Genomic DNA, 18,577 nt, shown 5'->3' with positions numbered 1-18,577 from the left:
GAGCCATTGTCACAGAGGAAGCAGCTTGTGCCCTCCTGCATGGTCCAGGGCCTCCAGCTCATCCCTCTCTGCTGTCACTGGATGTGCCTGAATTGCAGATGGATCTGATATTACAAATAAATCTGAATTGCAAATGGGTCTGATGAAATAGGTGTCAGCCCCTGGGAAACATCAGCCTCAGAGCACAAGGAGGAGGTGACTGGAGTGAAATGGCTCCAATCACTGAGGCAAGGTGAGTAAGGAGGAGTTTCAGGGTGACTTGTGAGCCAGAATGGTCTTCTGTTGACCATGTCTCTGTGTCATTGCTCTGCAAGAGGTAAAAAAAATAGGCCTTATGGCTTTTTTTTTTCTCCTTGGAGGTTCCTCATGTATCATTCTAGAAAGTGGTGTGCTGCTCTAGGATAATGACAGAGAGCTGCTATAATGATGGCTAAAAAGGCATGAGGGTGTTGCCACTGAACCCCAGAGGCTGGCAAGCTTATGTCCCCAGGGCTGTCTGGTGTTTACTGATTTGGGGGGTGTTTATATTTAAATCATGGATACTGTGGCTTTTGTTAAGGGTTTTCTGATGCTCTCTGGCTATTACTTTTGCTCCTTCACTTCTGTTCATAGCTGTGTTATTGAACTGTGAGCAGATGGAGTCCCAGAGATGCTGAGAGATGTACCCAGAGCAGCACAGTGGGTTAGTGACAAAGACCATGGGAGACGGTCTTGAGCCACTGGACCAGAAGCTGGGACATCATCCTGACTGGTTGTCAGCCATATGACATTCCTGGTATACTGACGAGGTTCCTGTTGCAGTGGTGACTTTACAAAACAGCCTCTCGCAGCCCTTGTTTTTCTAGTCACTGGTTTTGGCAGCTGCATGGGAATGGCTGGAGTTTGCAGTGCTTCAAGGGCTCAGCTTGAGCAACATAAGCTGTCTGAGTCTTAGGGTTAGGGCAGGGAGGCTGCTGTGTTCTCCACACAAAGACTCTGAGGTACCTCTGCTTCTTTCTTCACTTCTCCTTGTTGGCTTCTCACCTGATCTAGAGGCTCAACTCCCTCTATACACTGAGTAACTTTCTTATAGGGAACTTATTTGCACAAAAGTCTCTGAAAATGTGCCAAAACAGCCTAATTAATCAGTAGTTACTGTCTCAAATGATGACACTGTCATTGCAGCTCCAACACAGTCTTTCTGTTAGGTCTCAGCATCCGCTGTGCCCTATTGCCTCTGGGGTTTCCTATTGCCTCTGCCACATTCCAGCTCCATGGGCTGCTGCTTCTGCCTCCCAGAAACTCTCTGTGATGCATCTTCAGGCTTCTGGGGACTGTGATGCCTGAAGGCCTGAGGTGTGCCACCCTTTGGGCTGTGGCAGAAGCCAGGAGAGCCCCAGCTCTCAGAGCTCTGTGCAGTGGGGCCGCCCGGCCGCAGCTGCCGGCACAGCCCCTCCTGTTTATTTTGCCTGGCTCCGGCTCGGAGCGGTGCAAATGGAGGCGCTTCCAAGCGCTCTGGGGAAGCGAGCAGGAATGCGTCGTGCAGTCTGGCTGGCTCCCGTCCCTTTTGGCGTGATGAGGAGCGGTTCCAAATGCGTGTACGCAAACAGAGAGCCAATGTTGACAGCTTTACAAGAGCTGGAGTGGTGGGCAAAGCACACTCCGACTGCTTTGCAGCACAGCTAAATGTACCCTGGATGTACAAAACTCCATAGCCTGAAGGATCAAGGATTTGGGGAGTGGGGGAAGAGCCCCCCTTAAAATCCAAGGCAATTTCTGGAAACCTGCCACTCCTCCTGGGCTTCTGGTTACAGAGAGTTCAGGGTGTCAGCTTGTGGCTGAGCTAGTACATTAGTGGGTTTAATTTCTGAGCTGAAATCTGTCAGCCGTATAAAGAAGTTGAGAGGAATGAAAGAGGACGGCCTGATGGCCCTGTTGCTTGTCTGGACTGGGATTCATGTGCTCCTTCCCAGGGCTTCCAGACATAGATGTGGAACTGGGGAAAATTGTTGGACAGGCTGTTTCTCAAGCCAAATGAGAAGCTGTTCCTAGAGCAGCTTCTCCTGCCACACTCTGTGGAGGGACCCCAGAAGCTGTGGCAAGTGGTGATCTGAGGAGTACATCCAGGTAGTATGGACACTCCTCATCCAAAGTAATTAATCTCTGCATCTTTTTTTAATCAGAGGAGTGTATTTCATCTGTTACATTCTCTGTTTTTCACGTATATGCAAACAGCAGAGGAGCAAGTTTAGTAATGTGTAGGTTGGACCATATATTTTAGGATCTGTTTGCTGACTTATTTCTTGTGGGATTTTGGGATTGTAGTTTGAGATACAAATGCTGTGTGTGCAGGTCTTTTAATAGCACTGAAAAATGATTGAACTTCTGTGTTTTAATCCCACGTGTTTCTTTGTGTGCTGCTTTAAAGATGACAGGATGTCACTGTGCTGCTGCAGCACCATCTTAGTAAGGAGGAAGAGAGACTCCAAAGAGAGACATTCCAAAACATGGAGATAAATTCTTCTCTGTTCAGCTTTTCAGTTCAATGTTTGCATTGACAAATGCATAATTGCTTACAAAACGTTTGGAAGACATGAGGTAAAAAGACAATACAAAACTGATTTATTGAGCTTATCTGTATTGTTGGGCAGAAATAACCTGTTACTCTGATACACTGAGCAGTGGAAGCCAAGCTCCTTTTCAGCCTCTCTGGATGACTTGTGTGCAGACACTCCACAGGTGCCTGGGAGGGGAAAGGAAAGGAAGATTTCTGTGTGCACTGGTGCTGACACATTGTACTGGGACAACCTCTGCAGTCCCAGTACCAAAGCACTGTCCATGCTGTGTTTTCTGCTGAGGCACATACCTAAAAGATCCTGCAAGGCTTGGGGACCAAAGGCTGCAGAGAAAGAGATCTGAGAGCAGTAAAGTTGAGGAATTGAGTCCATAACCCTGTGACCAAAAGTCATCCCATCCCTTCAATGACAGGAAAACTTGGATCCAAGCTGCCACAGGCACTGATATAGCAAAGGTGGGAGAAAAACTCCAAAAAGTAAATGGTAAGTTCCAGAAAAGATATGTGCTTGCATTTGGGGATAAGAGGAGGCAGTTTTGGACTTAAGACACTTGAGAACACCTGATTTAGGGTGTTAAAAGGGCACCACTCACCTTCTCTAGTCACTTATGGAAACTCCCTTCTCCCAGTTCTTTATGCTTTCCTGTTCACAAAGCTGTGCTTTGCCATTTTCAGGTTAGAACAGTTAGAAAATAAGAAATGCCTATTGCTAAACATGCTCAGGTGTGAGATCTGACATAGAATATTTGCTTTCAGGGCAATATAAACAATGTTTGGATACAACCAGGCAAGAGTCTTGCCTAGAGATTTTACATGCTAGTTATCCTGTCCTGAAGTAGAAATAAATTACAGATAAATTTCCAGGGCAGTGTAAAGGGAGGAGAAAGGCAGGTCTGGAGGATGTTTTTCTCCTCCACGGTTGCTGTCAGCTTCTTCCCTAACAGTCCAGGAGGTCTGTGAGTTATCCAGGAAAAGGGAGAGAGCTGGGCAGTGGGAGTAGGACATGCTCTGCAAACACAGCGCCTGCATTTTTGAAGGTGTGTGCTTTGCAATGGGTAATTTGCTCCTCTATTGTCTGCAGAATAACAGCAGTGACAGCATTGACTTTCTCTAATGAACAGCTGCTCAGTGCTAGGATCTATTCCCGGAGGAGGCTCGCAGGGATGAATAAGGTTTCATGCTCCTCCTCCAGAGAGGGTGAGAAAGTTCGCAGAACAGAAGATTGTTGCTTGATTGTCAGAGATCTCCAGATCTTGACCTGCTGACAGCTGAGAGCTGAATGTGTCGCCATGCAAGTCATGTTTAACCTTCCAGCACTTTTGCCAAGGCAGGGTGTTCGTGGAATCAGGAGAGAGGTGTTAGTTCCCATCCAAGAAGTCGTCCTCTTGTCACTGCAAACGACCATCACAAATTGGCTGAACAAAAAGCATTTTCCTCCTGTTGCACTGCCTGAATTCTTTGCTGATACTCTGCACTAACAATAGCAGGGAGATGGGAGAGGATCACTCTTGAATTATGCATGCATTAGAGGCAGAGCCAAGTTATGAACTCTTGGAGATGAAAGTCACTGGTGGATATTGTAACTCAAGCCATAAGCTCAAATAAACATTTTGAGCTTTGTCACAATCAGCTCCCCTTGGTGCCTCCCTTAACATCCCTGCTCAGAGTTCACCTTCACTGTGAAATGACACAATTGGATTTGCGGAGACTGGGCAGCCTCAGGAGAATGCTGAGATGTGTCTGGCCACTCACTCACAGGTTCCCTGTGCTTCCCTCCCTACCTCCTTTTCAATTTATAACGCACATCATCATAAATGCTTTGTTATATTTCCTCTGTGCCTACCCTGAACCCAGCTCCAGGCACTGAGGGATGCCTGTGACAGCAGTGGTACAACAAAGTTCAGCACCCAGGTTTGGCCTGACTCCCCTGTCTCGTGACAGGAAAGTAGAAAAACACATAAACTGAGAAGTCCCCTGGAGTTAGTCATTTGGAAACAGTAAACTGCAGGCAATATTTTGAAATATTTCTGCAGCTGATCAGTAAGTCTGGGCTCTTGGTCTGTAGTAGCACCTTTGTTGTCTCCCTGTGCAGGGGTTAATAAACTGTGCAGGAAAAGAGCTGCCTTCTCAAACTCTTTCAGTGCCCTGAGAATTTCCCTCAGTTCTGTGCACTAGTCACAGTGATCCCAGAGCCATTCCTGGCACCCCATATGTGAAAGGAGGGTAAAACTGATCCATCTGATTCAGAAGGGCAGAAAGTCCATAAAGGCCTCAGTCATGGAGAGTTTTGATGTGAATCTGTGCGTTGTGCCTTGGGCTGTGCAAAGCTTTTGCCTGGAGCAGCTCTGCTGCTTGGAGAGACAAAATAAGGCTGGCAGAGGGGGAGAAATCTCAAAGCCCAACTTTTAAATAGCAGCTCTGTGAAAGCCTTTCATGCCCCAGAGCAGCCAGCACGGCGCAGGTGCATTCAGTGACCTGTTTTGTTCACGCAGTGAAAGATGTCTTGGAAACTGCAGCTCTTTTTTCCCTTTGGTTCTGACAATTCCCTCTTGACCTGAAATTGTCTTAATGGCGGTGGAGACAAAAAGCCTCATGTTGGTTTTACTCTTCAATGTGTGTTGGAATCCCCTGTATGGAAGTTTCCCTGGTTAGCTGAGTACCGTTCTTGGGAACTCCTCACTGAAACACAGTTTGTGGGGGTGAACTTGTGATCCATTGTGTCCAATCAGCCTAGAGAGGTGGCAAGGGGAAAATGTGCTCCAAAGGGGCTCAGTTTGAAGAGAAACTTGACTTGTGGACTTGCTCTGAGACACCCACAATGGAATACAAAGCTGGAGAGAAATGTGTTTGTGCAAGAAGTGTAAGGGGCATTCATCCATGCACACACCCAGGAATGCACTGAGAAAGCAAGCAGAGCTGTTGATGTTTGTAATATAATTTTCAGTAATAGTCAGATATGGGGCCTGCACTACTATATTTTCCCAATAGTTTTTCAAGGCTGAAACTAAGGTAAAAACCTCTCTCCTATTGACTGACAGCACTACCAGGCAGCTGTCAGGGACCAAGTGATACAGGACAAGTGCCTTCAGGTGAAGCTTCTATAACCTGTAAAGTGCCTTTGCCAGTCAACACTCAGGGCCATGCACCTGATGGAGCAGATGAGTGTTTAAGTCAGGTTTGAGCAGCTTTCTCTCTTTCTCTGCTCTAAGATTGGTAGAGAAAGCTGCTTGGAAATCTGGCAGGGAATATATTACCATCTGGCTGGTGTTATTTTTTTTTACTCTAGATTTATTTTTCCCCCAGAAGTGCAGAAAAAGACAGCTTTTTGCACACAGACGTGCCTCAGCCACGTCCTGCCCAGCAGGTATGTGGCAGCCGGTGGTGTTGGGTAAAGAATTTCACTCCCAGGGTAGGATGGACATCCTACCATGGATATTCCTGCTCCCAGGATATGTGGTATTGGCTGCTGCCCTGCTCCTTTTCTTCAGAAGCTGCCATGGCGCTGCAGGCAGTGATTCATGTCTGAGGTGGGCATATTTGGCTTGCTGAGCTCTGTGCAGGGTGAACTGAGACTGAGCCTAGGCTGTGTGGAGATGTGTGACCACATCCAGCCCTGCTAAGCACAGAGCAGCTCCTCACCTGGCTCCTTTGCACCACTTTCCCCAGCTCACTCATCACAACTTACTGGGTTCTCCAGTGTCTTTCCAGCACTGTGGCCTTCCCTTGAATGGCAGCTGTAAAATCCTTTGCCTTTGTTTCTGATGCTCTTTCATGTGTTTCCTTCCAAATCCTGGCTGGAAAGCTCCTTCTCCTTGTTCTGTCTCTGACGTTGCCTCATCCCTCTGTGCTGTATGGGGTAGACACCTCATATTAACAATGTGCAGAGCAGCCTCACCCATCAAGCTGGGCCTCACTGAAGTCCCTGTGCTCAGTTCTTGTGCAGGACTAGTGATTACTTGTGGATTTTAGTGCTGTGTTGAACTAGAGCTGGAGTTAAAAGAAAGCTGCTATTGCAGAGAGCCTTGAGTTTCTGTGATCCTTGAGCTTACGTGCCTGGGGTGGAAGCTCTCATGCCAGTTTTTGCATTAAGCCCATTTTCTGTCTCAGTAGTTCAGAGTGACCAGGATTTTGATCTGATTGTCAGTGGCTTCTCAGAATCCATATCTGCTGAGTTTTCTTCCTGTCCCTGTGCTGTCCCCCAAGTTGTCCTGCTGCAGCCAGGTGTGCTGGCTGTGAGGCTGAAGGTGTCCATTCCTGTGGATGATGGGGGCAGCAGCAGATGGAGCAAAGCCCAGACCAGCCCAGAAGGAGACTGGGTTTGCCTGTTCACACTAACCTCTCTGTGTAGGGTACTCATTCCACTGGAAGGAAGACAGCTGGCGTGGTTCTTTCCTGTCCCAGGGCAGCTTCTCTTGCTGGTGTTTGCCCAGGGCTGGGATTGCAGGTCAGCGTGGTCTGACCAGTGCCCCAGGTCAGGCACTGTGGGCGCTCCTTGGTCTCTGCTTCCATCTGCTGGACAAGCACTGGCTCCTGCTCACTCCTGGTTTCCCTTGGTGCCTCAGGGATTCTGCTGGCTCCTCTTGACTGTGCTCACGTAATTCTAGAGATGGAAATCCCTTTCACGCACGTATGGACTGCAAGAACATTTCAGCATGGAACCAATGCTTTGCCAAGACTGCCCTGCTTAGATTGACTGGCACTGAGCCTGGGGCTGGGCTGAGCGCAGCACATTCAGTGCAGCCCTCTGTGGCCTCCTGCCATGCAGGCAGCTCTGCCTGTGAGGCTGAAGCTCCTCTGGTTTATATCCCCAAGGAATTCAGGTATGAGTGAATTGTTTGGATGCTGCATGAATGGTCAGTGAAAGTCTCCAGAAGTGAACAGAGCAAGTGCTAGAGGACAGCATGTAAAGAAACTGGGCAGGGAAGACATGGTGCTTTCCTTGGAGATCTCCCTCAGCATCTGACAATCAGAGTCCTAGTCAGAGTATCCCAGTCAGGAGCAGTTTGGGCTGTGTTTAACAGTCCTGGTAAATGTGTCCTTTTTAAGCTTGTCTGAATCTCTTGGGTTTTGAACTCTGCAGCATCTTGATACACTGAGCTCAGAAAGGTCCTGCTTTTATTTGTTTGAGACCTGCTGCCAATAACTTTTATTGCCGGCCTAATTGTTACTGGCACTACGTGACTCCTCTACAGTTATTTCTCCCTTCATGAGGACGACAACAAAAGTGTCCCCCAGAGTTAGAGGTGTTTGAGAGAGCTGGAGGAACTGGTGAGGGTCATGAACACTCTGGTCTGCTCTAGAGTGCTCCGGTTGTTTTCATCTGACAACAGAAATTTGGCCGCTGCAAAGGCATTTCCTTAACCTTCCCTTAACCTCTGCTCAGCAGTGGGCAGAAGGTTTATTTCAAGCAGAATATCTCCATCCCGTTCTCAAGGCATTGTGCAATGCAGCCTGGAGACCTTCCTGTAAACCTTGCTTGATTTAAGTGTTGGCTCTTGGTCTGTGCACGTACAAGCTACACAGCACTGTCTCCTCCAGATGTGGGATGACTGATCAGTCTTTGTGCTGTCAGGTGAAGGCCAGGACGCAGCCGTGACCTCTCTGTGTTGCAGTTTACCGTCCAGCATCTGGCTATTAAAATTTCTTTAGCCAAGTGGCTGGATTCTTTCTGAGCTGTTCCAGTGCCTTGGCGGAGGGTGAGTGTTGGTGTTGCTCTGTTTGAGGACAGCAGTGTCTTGTTTCATCTAATGAACAAACATCCATGTAGCAACAGTTCATGAAGGTGTTGGGCTGAAATTCTACTTGTTTTCCATGTGAAAATCCTGTTATTAGGACCCGCATGATTAGAGTAAATTTTGCTGGGCAGATTGTTTGTTTCTTTAGTAAAAATTCTGTAGTCATATAAAAGCAAGACCTCTTTTTCTCCCCCAGCTGACCCCAAGCCATTTCCACACATGAGACTGCCCAGGGAAGCGCAGCTGGGGAGGCAGGACTCTACTCTTTTTTTTCTGAGAACTTTGCATCTTGGAAGGAAAGACTTTTTTTTAATTTTTGACATTAGGTTCTCAGCCAGCAGGAGGAGATGTCACCATTGTCGCTGCTCCAGAGAACACCACAGTGGTGGCCGGGGAGAGTGTGGTGATGGAGTGTATGGCAGCTGCTGATCCCACCCCCTTTGTCTCCTGGATAAGACAAGGTGAGTATGAGGGACAGGACTAAACTTCTGTTGTCCATAGGAACCTGTGGATACTACATTCTAAAAATCTATTAAGAGTGGAAAAATCTGGGACAGGAAGGGTGCTTGTAACATTGATACCTAATGACACAGGTGTTGTTGCAGTGTGGGGTGTCCTTGCTAAAGTGGAATTAATTAAATCTTGAAGGTTACAAAGCACACAATTCAATCTATGGTTGTTTGACCTGTGCCTGGGTGTCTTTTGATCTAAATTAGTCTTTCTCATGTGAACTGGAGCAGTAAAGGTCATGAGATGGGGTCAGGTGCCGCTCCTCCCCAGGCTCCAAGGTTACTGGGGATTCTGTGGAATCTGCCATTGCACTGGAGAAATAGCTTGTATTATCTTGCAGCATTATAAAGCTTGATAAGATCTGTTAATCCTTGGAGTGACTGGGACTGCTACTGGGAGGTTTTTGTTGAATGGAGGGATTGAGGGGCTGCTTAGATCTCATCAGAGGTGTATGAATGAGCTGGGCTGGCAGATGTTACCCAGGGCTGATAGCCAAAGTCATGAGTTGGATGCCAGTGTCACTTCACTGAGAGTCACATCTATCAGATGTGTTTCAGAGGCTCTGACTGAAGACATCTCAGCTCAGAGGTTGATTCTCCCCTAGAAAAGGCTCTCAGTCATTTTCATAAATCCAGGTCACGATTTAAGACTCCTCTCCCCTGTAACCATTTATTGTGGTTGGTTTTCAGCCCAGATTTGTCCACAGGCGGTGATTTTAGCATATAAAAATATTTCCTCTTCCCCACAAAAAAGGAGCAAAAAAACCTCAGAGGATATCGCTTTGGAAATCAAGTGAAAAAAGAAAGCAAGGCTTAAATGTTATGGCAGAAATGTTACTGGTTTATCCCATGCACTTTACAATTACAAATGCTCAGCATTCCCATGCTAGATCACTTACTGCTTTACTGAGAGCTGCTGATGCCCATGGTAAAGTAGATAATATTAGAGTTAATTATCAATATGAGAGTTTTAAATGAAGTTTTTAAGGAAGGGTGAAGGGGGAAGGATTGGTGAACCAGTTCTTTCCATGCTTTATTTTCAAGTGTTTGCTTGGTCCCAGTCTCCTTCCTTGTGTGGACTCTTCAATTTAAAGGATGGAGTAACAGTGCAAGTCATTCTGAGTTACACAAGTTTATTTCCAAGCCTTTATTTAGGAGTATACTGGGTTACTGGACCATCAGTCACGTGGAGAATACCGAGGATGTACCTCTAGGTTGCCAGTTTGGCTCTTGCCAGCCTTGGTGGTGTCAGCTAAGTGCTACCATCTGGAGTCTGTTTTCCAACCAACCGCTCCAGTGCAAACGGGGTGTGCAGATTGTGTGCTTTGAGTGTGCAGCCGCTGAACTGTGAGGCCATCTGAAAACCCCCCCCCCAAAGTGCAGGGAAGGGGCAGAGGGTCTGCTCTCAGCCACATTCCCTGCTGATGGTGATAAGTCAGTGCAGCTGTTCACAGTGGAGGTGGGGAGTTTGTTCTGTGTGAGCTCCAGGCTTGGCTGAAGCTGGAGAGGTAAAGGCAGGTAGTGCTGAAGAGGTGCTTCTGCAGGTGGAGAGGGAAGAGATCTGGTGGTGCACAGGTACTGCACAGATTGGCTGGTCTTCCCAGTCTGCAGACTTGTGCCAGACCTCCCATCCGAGCCTTTCCTCAGCTTGTCCCCAGCTCTTGGCTTTGTCTCCCACACACTTTCAGAGGTACCAATGCCATATCTCTGAGTTTCTCACCTCAGAGTGATGCTGCGAATATGCAGTGCCCAGCACCAGCCGCTGCCCTGTCTGTGATCCGAGGACCCAGGGCTACTTGAAGTTTGAGAAAGACATCTTGGCTTCTGGCCAAGATACGGAGCTGCCCTTTCCTCCTTCCCTACTCAGCAGCGCTGAGCACCCAGTCTGGAGAATGGGGAGAAGGCAGCTCATGGCCCATGTCTCTGACATAAACACCAGAGTCCCAGGGAGCACCAGGTGTCTTTCTGACAGCTCATAGCCAAGCTGTGAAAAAGGAGTGGATCAGGAAGCTCAGTAAATTTGGATTCACATCCAGGACACAGAAGAGGAAGAGGAGCCCCTGAGTTGTCAGTGATTCAACAGTCTTGCTGACATTGCATGAACAGGGTTCAGCAGGCCGATCCAGCAGCTTTTCCAAACTGTGTGTTAGCACAGCTTTCCCTTGAATGTGCTATTCCTAGGGCTCTCATTGCAGGCACACCCTAGGCATCAGAGACTGTTTTGATCCAAACCAGAATTGTTTGGATTATTACAGGCTATACTAAACCTTGAGGCAATGTTGGCTTGAGCTGGCTGTCAAGCACTGAGGAGTGTCCCAGCAGGAATCTTCCTCTGTGCTGGGGTTCGGGGTTTGGGGTTCTCTCCACTCCCCAGTGATCCTGGCATTGCTTACAAGCCCTCATAAAGGGCAGCCTGGGCTCCCTCCCATATTTGTGCATGTTTGTTCCTGCAGATGGAAAGTCCATTTCCACAGATGTGATTGTGCTGGGCCGGACAAATCTCCTCATTCCTTCCAGCCAGCCCCATCACTCCGGGGTGTACGTCTGCCGAGCCAACAAACCCCAAACGCGGCAGTTCGTTACCGCCGCAGCTGAGCTCCGCATCCTCGGTGAGTAGCGCAGGCAAATTCTCAGGTACCAGTGCTGACCAGTTTGCTGTGGGTTGCATGAATCAACATCCAGGAGAACCCCAAGGGTTTGTGGTCTTGGGTGAAGTGGGAGCCAGTTAGAGCCAGGAGGCCCAAGCTGGGATAGCTCTCAGTGGGAGTGTCACCTCTTTAATTTGGGGTTTAGTTCCTGGTATTTACTGAACCGTTTTATGCCTTATTCTTGTTCTCCAGGGTTCCCCCTTGGAAATCTCTATCAGCAATTAACTTTCAGTATCCTGGAACCCAGCAGGGAGAACAGCCTAGGATCAGGGAATGCAGCACATGATTGATACAGAATTTATTTTTCCTTTTGGACAGAGTCTAAATTAAGCCTCTAGAGTCTGCCTGGCAAATCCCATCTTGTAAGCAAAGCTGCTACTGAATAAAACATAGCACCGAGCGGGGAGGAGAAGGGATTTGCTTTGCTATCTTTTCCTCCTCCTTCCTGCATTAATTTTTCCTCTCTCCTTCCAGCTACTCCCAGCATCTCCCAGGCTCCTGAAACCATCTCCCGCACCCGAGCCAGCACGGCCAGGTTTGTGTGCAAGGCAGAGGGAGAGCCAGCCCCCACCATCCACTGGCTGAAGAACGGGGAGCCCATCCTCTCCAACGGGCGCGTGAAGGTGCAGAGCAGCGGCAGCCTCGTCATCAACCAGATCGGCCTGGAGGATGCTGGCTACTACCAGTGTGTGGCTGAGAACAGCCTGGGCATGGCCTGTGCCACCGCCAAGCTCTCGGTGATCGTGCGGGAGGGTTTGCCCAGCGCTCCCAAGAAGGTCTCGGCCGTGTCCCTCTCCAGCACCACCGTCCTCGTGTCCTGGGAGCGGCCGGAGCACAACAGTGAGCAGATCATCGGCTTCTCCTTGCACTACCAGCGGGCTGTGGGTAGGTGTCACCTCCCTGGGCAACACAGCTCTGTCAAAGGTACAAGGCACAGGTTGACCTTCTTCCCCAGCTTGTGACAAGTGTGAGGCAATTCCCATTTCATTTCAGGTGAAGGAGTTTTCTCCTGGAGTCGGTATCAGCCAGTGACAGTGCCTGTGGATTAGCCAGCATATTCTAGCTTCTTGATTGGCAGTAGTGTGTCCACGTAGCTGAGCTGTATGGATTCTATGGGACCAGGCACTGCTGATTTTATACATACTGATTTTGTATGCAAAGCGTGTGATTGCTAACAGTGATATCAACCAGCTGCGTTGTGTACTGGGGGAATCACTAAATTATCCACACCCCGAATCTGAAGTGAGGCACTGGCTCTCTTGGGGTGTGTCTTCCCAAACAGCCAGCCAGCCAATGCTCCTGCTGAATTGTTGCCAGAGCTCCTCTGAAAATTAAACTGGTAACTGCAGCTGCTTCAGCATGGATTAAGGAGTTTGAGTCAAAATGGAGACATCAGCATTGAGGCATTGGAGTTTCTGCCCAAAAAACTCATATAAGAGATGAGGCTGTGTAGGTGCTGGGAAAACTGGAGAAGATACAGTGACTTTTAAAGTGGATTTAGTCTGGAGACCTTGTGAATTAAGTGATTTTTTTCAGTAGTGTCTTGGCAGTTCACTGACCTGCTGATCAGTGTTTCCTTGGCTCTAGGAACAGATAATGTGGAATACCAGTTTGCTGTCAATAACGACACAACTGAGCTGCAAGTCAAGGATCTGGAACCAAACACCAACTATGTCTTCTATGTGGTTGCATATTCCCAGCTTGGAGCCAGCCGGACGTCCTCTTCTATCGTTGTCCAGACCCTGGAGGATGGTGTGTTGAATTAGATGGGTACTGGTGCCTAGGAAATGTTCTTGACCTGGTTGATGGTGAGCACTAAATGTGCTACAGAGTGGTAGCAGCTCCTAGAAACCTAAACCTGCACCCTGGTCTCATCATCAGCTTGGGTGATCAAAGATATGAAAATACCCTGGCTGATGGTGGGGCCCATGAGAATCCTTTGGAAATTGCAGGCAGCTCCTAAGGGCTTTTACCTAACATATGTGATATTGCTCTAAGCTTCACTCTGGGCCAGACTGGATTTCAACTCAAAAGAAACATCTATTGCAATTTGTAGGGGTGGGAGGAGCCTTGAGGTCAGACCCCTTAAGAGCCAGTAGTTTGTGTTGATCTTACCATTTATCACATAGCATTTTGTGAGCAGTAAAGGCAGAGTGCCAGAAGCACAGCTGCCCAACGGGAAGCCATGCACAGCTTTCAACAGGCTGCAGGACAAGAGGCAAGCAGAGATGGTTTTGGCAGACCTCGTGTGCATTATGTGCTTTTAATGCTCCTGACATGGTGACCTGCCTGGTCCCATGTGTATGTCTGAAGCCTGAAAGGCTGAGTTGAAAGCATGAAAGCTGCCTGCAGCCCAGAGCTGTGGTTCTCAAGGGAGTGAGGATTCCCAGGCTGTAGTTTGGATCTGTGAGCCATTTGCTTTTGTGTCTCCTTCATGCTCCACGTACAGCACAAGCTGAGAGCTGGTGTGTGCCACCCTGCCCAGTTTGCCATGGACGCAGGTCCCTGGGGGCAGTGTGGCTGTGGCCAGCAGGCTCTGGTCAGCCTGAAAGTGGAGCTGTCAGGCATCTCCCCTCCCCAGACATGCCTGAAGGGCTGTGGTGTGTTGGTTCCTGCAGGACAGACACCAAGTCACCAGTGGCTGTGGTACAGCCAAGCCAGTGGCCTCCAACCAGCTCAGAGAGGTGGCAGAGATGTGTTGAGGTGTTGCTCTGGTCTTTACTGACTTCTCTTGGTTGTTTACCCAGTTCCCAGTGCAGCCCCTCAGCTGTCCTTGTCAAGCATGACTCCTGGTGACATCCGTGTGACGTGGCTGCCTCCTCCTCCTGAGCTGAGTAACGGCAAGATAACCAAGTACAAGATCGACTACTGCACCCTCAAGGAAGGTGAGGGAAGCACCAGTTGGGGATTGTGTTGTCTGCTCCAGTGGTGTTAAGAGCCTGTAGTGTGAAGGGGAGGTAGTGCAAAGCTGAAAATAGGGACTCATTTTACCCAAGGGAGGAGAACCCTTTCATAGCCTGGCTCTGTCTGGTGGTTATGGCAGTGGCACTGCACACCACCTCAAGGTGCCTTTTTGTGTGGTTGTGGAGGAGCCATGTCCCCAGGAGAGTGGCCTGACCCATGTTTGTACTGTCCCAGAAATGTCTGCATGAGCAGCCCTTCACTGCCATCTGCGCACTGTGTGTTGGGGAAAGAGCTTTATGCTGCTTGGGGAAGAGGAGTAAGAGCTTTCAGTTTCCTTAAAATGGAGTCTAATCAAAGTGATCCTTGTGAAAGAAAAGCCCTAAATACCCTGTCCAGGTTGTGTTGCTCTATTACCGAGTTTTTTCTGATTTTATTTACATTGTCAGGCATACTAATAAGCAGGGTTCAATAGGGATGGTAACATTTACGTCTGCTGGATGTGGCTGTTCCAATTCCACGTGTGCTTGCCTTGCAAATCCTGCTGGGTATTTGCTCTTAAAACTGTCAAAGCTCTGCAGCTTCTCACTTCCCAGGGTCATGATTCTTCCTGAGAGAAGGATGGCGAGTGTGATGAGGTGCTGGACACATTCCCATGTATTTGAACTGGCTTAGTAGTCTGTGCTGTGACTCCTGGCTCTGGTTCTTTTGCCTTGAGCCTGCACATGGCTCAGTGGCATCGTAAAACCTTGGAAACACTTGCAATCCAGGGATCACACTCAGCAGTTACATAGCAGGGACAGTACTCCTGCCTGAGTTAACGCCAAGGGAAGTTGAAATCAAGACCTCTGTGTACTCTAAACAGGCCACATGAATCTTCAGCAAAACCAGCTAGCTGATACAGTGAAAATCCCAGGCTAGTCTCAGTTTAAATTTCCTATTACCTCCCTTATGAACTTGGGTGGGCTGAAGAGGGAGCAGTAAAACCTCTGTCTGGCGTGGATGAGGGTGTGAATTTTGTGAAAAGCAGGGCTGCTGGACAGTTCTGGTTCACATTAAGGTGAGGGTTTAAATACAGCAGTGAGAAGCATTGGAACATGCCATCAGCTCCCATCAGCTGTGCTCATGTTCCACCATCACATCATCAGAGCAAGGTTTCTGACAGCTCCCTCTGGGCAGGCTTTGGTGCTAAAGGCAACCTGCAATTTGGAATGTAATGAAGGGAGTTGTCAGTCAGAATATCAGCTCTGCCCAGCTTTACAGTTTTTTTCTGATGGCATAAGACTGCTCTGGGCAAAGCCAAGCCTGCCCAGGGCGTGCAGACCACAAGGAGGTAGCGAGGCTTGTGGCTGCTCAGCTGTACTTGCCTTTGGCTGGGAAATCCCTGTTTTCAGTGGTGTCCCCTTGGTTCCAGCAGATCAGGTCACCTCCATCGAAGTGGGTGGAAATGAGACCCAGATCACCCTGTACTCACTCCATCCCAACAAAGTGTACAAAGTTCGGATCGCAGCCAGCACCAGTGTGGGATATGGGGCCCCTTCCGAGTGGACCCAGCATCGGACTCCTGACAGAGACAACCAGACACATGGTAGGAGGCTGGGGAATGCCTGGGATTTGGGACAGGGTGGGAAGCTTAAGGCATTTTCAGAGATACTTGCTTTCCTTTGGGAATTACAACCGTTGGTTTTGGTCAGACCAAAGTGCTCACCTTTACCTTGCTGCTTGGCCGCCCCTGTACATCTCACTGCTTGCCTGGCAGTGGGGCTTTGCACCCTCTATGTGCAGATGTGAAAGTTCTTAAAAAACCAAACAAACAGAACTCCAGATCCCAATGTTAATGACATTTGGGAGTGAATAGACAATTCTGCCAAATAGAGCCAAGCCCATACCAGACTCCAGAGGTGGTTAAAGATGATAATATCTCAGAACACACCACAGAAACCACCACAGTGGCTTTGTGACATTGTTGTTTCCTGTATCACCCAGCTGGGAAAGTCAGTGGTAGAGTGTGACTGACTCTCCACTGTCAAGGAGTGGAGATTTCCCACTCAGGACAGCCTTTTCCTTACACTCTTCCAGGAGGATTCAGTAGACCGGAAAAATGGAGACATGTGGCTCAATCTTTTTCTCTTGTCTACTTCTTCTTCCAGTTCCGTTTGCCCCAACAGAATTAAAAGTCCGAGCGAAGATGGAGTCTCTCCTGATAACTTGGCAGCCTCCAGCAAACCATGCCCAGATATCTGGCTACAAGCTCTACTACAGAGAGGTGGGCCCAGAGGAGTCCAGTGATGAGAGCCCTTTGGATGGTGCTGAAGATGAGAACTGGGATGTAGGACCCATAAAACTAAAGAAGAAAGTGAAGCAGTATGAGCTGACTCGACTAGGTTAGCTGGCTGCATCTTCCTAGCACTTGATGTGGAAACCCAGGGCCTGTCTCTTGCACTTTGTAGCATCCCAGGATGCTCCCAAGAGTGGTTTGCATGACTGAAGATACATAAGGCCAGGAGCATCTGAGGTGTTTTAAGATCACCCAAAATCCTTTCTGAAGTGGGGCTCTTTAGGCTTGTATTGAGCAGAGTTTAAAGCACAGAAATTTCTAATGCCAATTTAGCAGGGATTTTAACCAAGTTACCAATATACTTAGTATATGCTAATAAGTGGTTCTTAATTAGTGTTTTTATTGTGTCACTATAAAGAGTGCCAAGATTGAAATCTCCAGTCAGGACAATTATCTCTCCTTCCCTGTCTGTTTCTAAGGAGCTCTATAATTGCATGCTGTTTGAAATCTCTCTGTATTAAAATGCAGAGATGGGATAATTCACAGCATACTAATTTTAGCCCAGTATTCTGTCCCACTAAAGGAAAAGGGATGGAAGTGTGTCCGTAACTGGAGAAGATCTGAGTGGCAGTGAGTCCTGCCTGCCTGCCTCACTGTGCTTGGCATTTCCCACAAGGGGTTGTGTTCCTAACATCTGATTGAATTAATTAATTGATTTGCCCATTGATACAGGATGGAGAGAGAAGAGAGTCATGGCAGATGCATTCTTGAAAGAGGCTTTCTGCTTCCCAGAGTTCTTCCGTCCCCCACTTTATGCTTCACTCTATTACTGCCCAATGAGTGGAGACTGTAGGGCATGTGTCTGTCGTGCTTGTCATTTAACACTTGTAGTGTATGCATTATGGCCAATGTAAAGGTCAGGCTGCAGCACCTGGAAGGACTGTTTGTGCCATCTCTTAAGTGGGGTTCTCCCAGCTCTGTCACAGCCATCTTGCCATTGAGAGTGTTAACAGTGATGAGTTTCTCTGAAGAATTTAGGTCTGTAATTATTGTGCAGAGGAAACCACATGTGAACGTCATCACGTGCTGCTCCAACCACTGGCAAGTCAGTCGGTGCAAGGACTGGGAGTGGGCTGAATTGGTTCCAAATGCTCTGGCACGATGATGCTGAGAAGGTTGCTTGTTCTTCTGTAATTACTTCCTTGAATTTGGGCATCCGTCAAGCCCTGATGATTTCCGTATGATTTGGCGGCTGTGAATCGGCTATTGCTGTGTCAGGAGCACAAGCTCGGGTTTCTCCCAGCCCAGGACGTCCCCTCTGCTCCCCTTGTGCTGTTGAATGATGTGCTCCTGCACGCTTAGAGTAAAGGAAGGGTCAGGAATCTGGCTGTGCTGAGGAAGGGAGGGGCTCTGCACATGAAACAAGGAGGGGTGGTTGGGATTTAGAAGAGTTCAGTTTTATGGCGCAGAACTGCCCTGTACCAGTACGTAGGGCTGCAGCTTGTAGGCAGAGCAGGCAGTGGTCTCAGGAAGGGCTGGCAGCCCTAATGTGATGTGGGCTGCTGGGGAATTAGCTGGGGGGATTTCCCAGATCAGGGATGTCTGCCTGGAAAGCACAGCACTGGAAACCTCTCCTAAGATCCCTCTATAAAAACAAATATCCAACAGTGTCTCTTGGTATTATCTTTGAGTCATTCAGTCCAACTGCCTGGGTACCTAAATGTTGATCAAAAATGAAAGCAAATTCTGTCCAAATGTCCTTTAGACACTGACAGGCGTGGGGCACCAACCATCTCTCTAGGAAGCCAGTTCTGGTGTTTGAGGTGGCGTTAGGAAATCCCAGGTTGGGCACTGGGCATACCAGGCTGAGCTCAGATGTGGTGTGTTCCATGTCAGTGCAGACAAGTCCAGAGTGGTCACTTGGCTCCACAGCTGTGTAGTGTCACTGAAGC

At 48.4% G+C, this 18,577-nt stretch overlaps 1 protein-coding gene across 1 annotated transcript in view; it reads left to right on the top strand.

Moving 5' to 3' along the window:
- Positions 1–18,577, top strand: part of IGDCC4 (immunoglobulin superfamily DCC subclass member 4) — an 87,870-nt gene that overhangs the window by 49,564 nt on the left and 19,729 nt on the right. Inside the window, exons 5-11 of the mRNA XM_059858687.1 lie at positions 8,616–8,750; positions 11,252–11,407; positions 11,921–12,331; positions 13,034–13,198; positions 14,194–14,331; positions 15,765–15,935; positions 16,498–16,731. Of these exons, the coding sequence (XP_059714670.1) occupies positions 8,616–8,750; positions 11,252–11,407; positions 11,921–12,331; positions 13,034–13,198; positions 14,194–14,331; positions 15,765–15,935; positions 16,498–16,731 (1,410 nt within the window). The remainder of the gene's footprint in view (positions 1–8,615; positions 8,751–11,251; positions 11,408–11,920; positions 12,332–13,033; positions 13,199–14,193; positions 14,332–15,764; positions 15,936–16,497; positions 16,732–18,577) is intronic.

Source organism: Haemorhous mexicanus, chromosome 13 (assembly GCF_027477595.1).
Source record: "Haemorhous mexicanus isolate bHaeMex1 chromosome 13, bHaeMex1.pri, whole genome shotgun sequence".
NCBI lineage: Eukaryota > Metazoa > Chordata > Aves > Passeriformes > Fringillidae > Haemorhous > Haemorhous mexicanus.
This window is presented reverse-complemented; position numbering and strand designations above follow the sequence as displayed.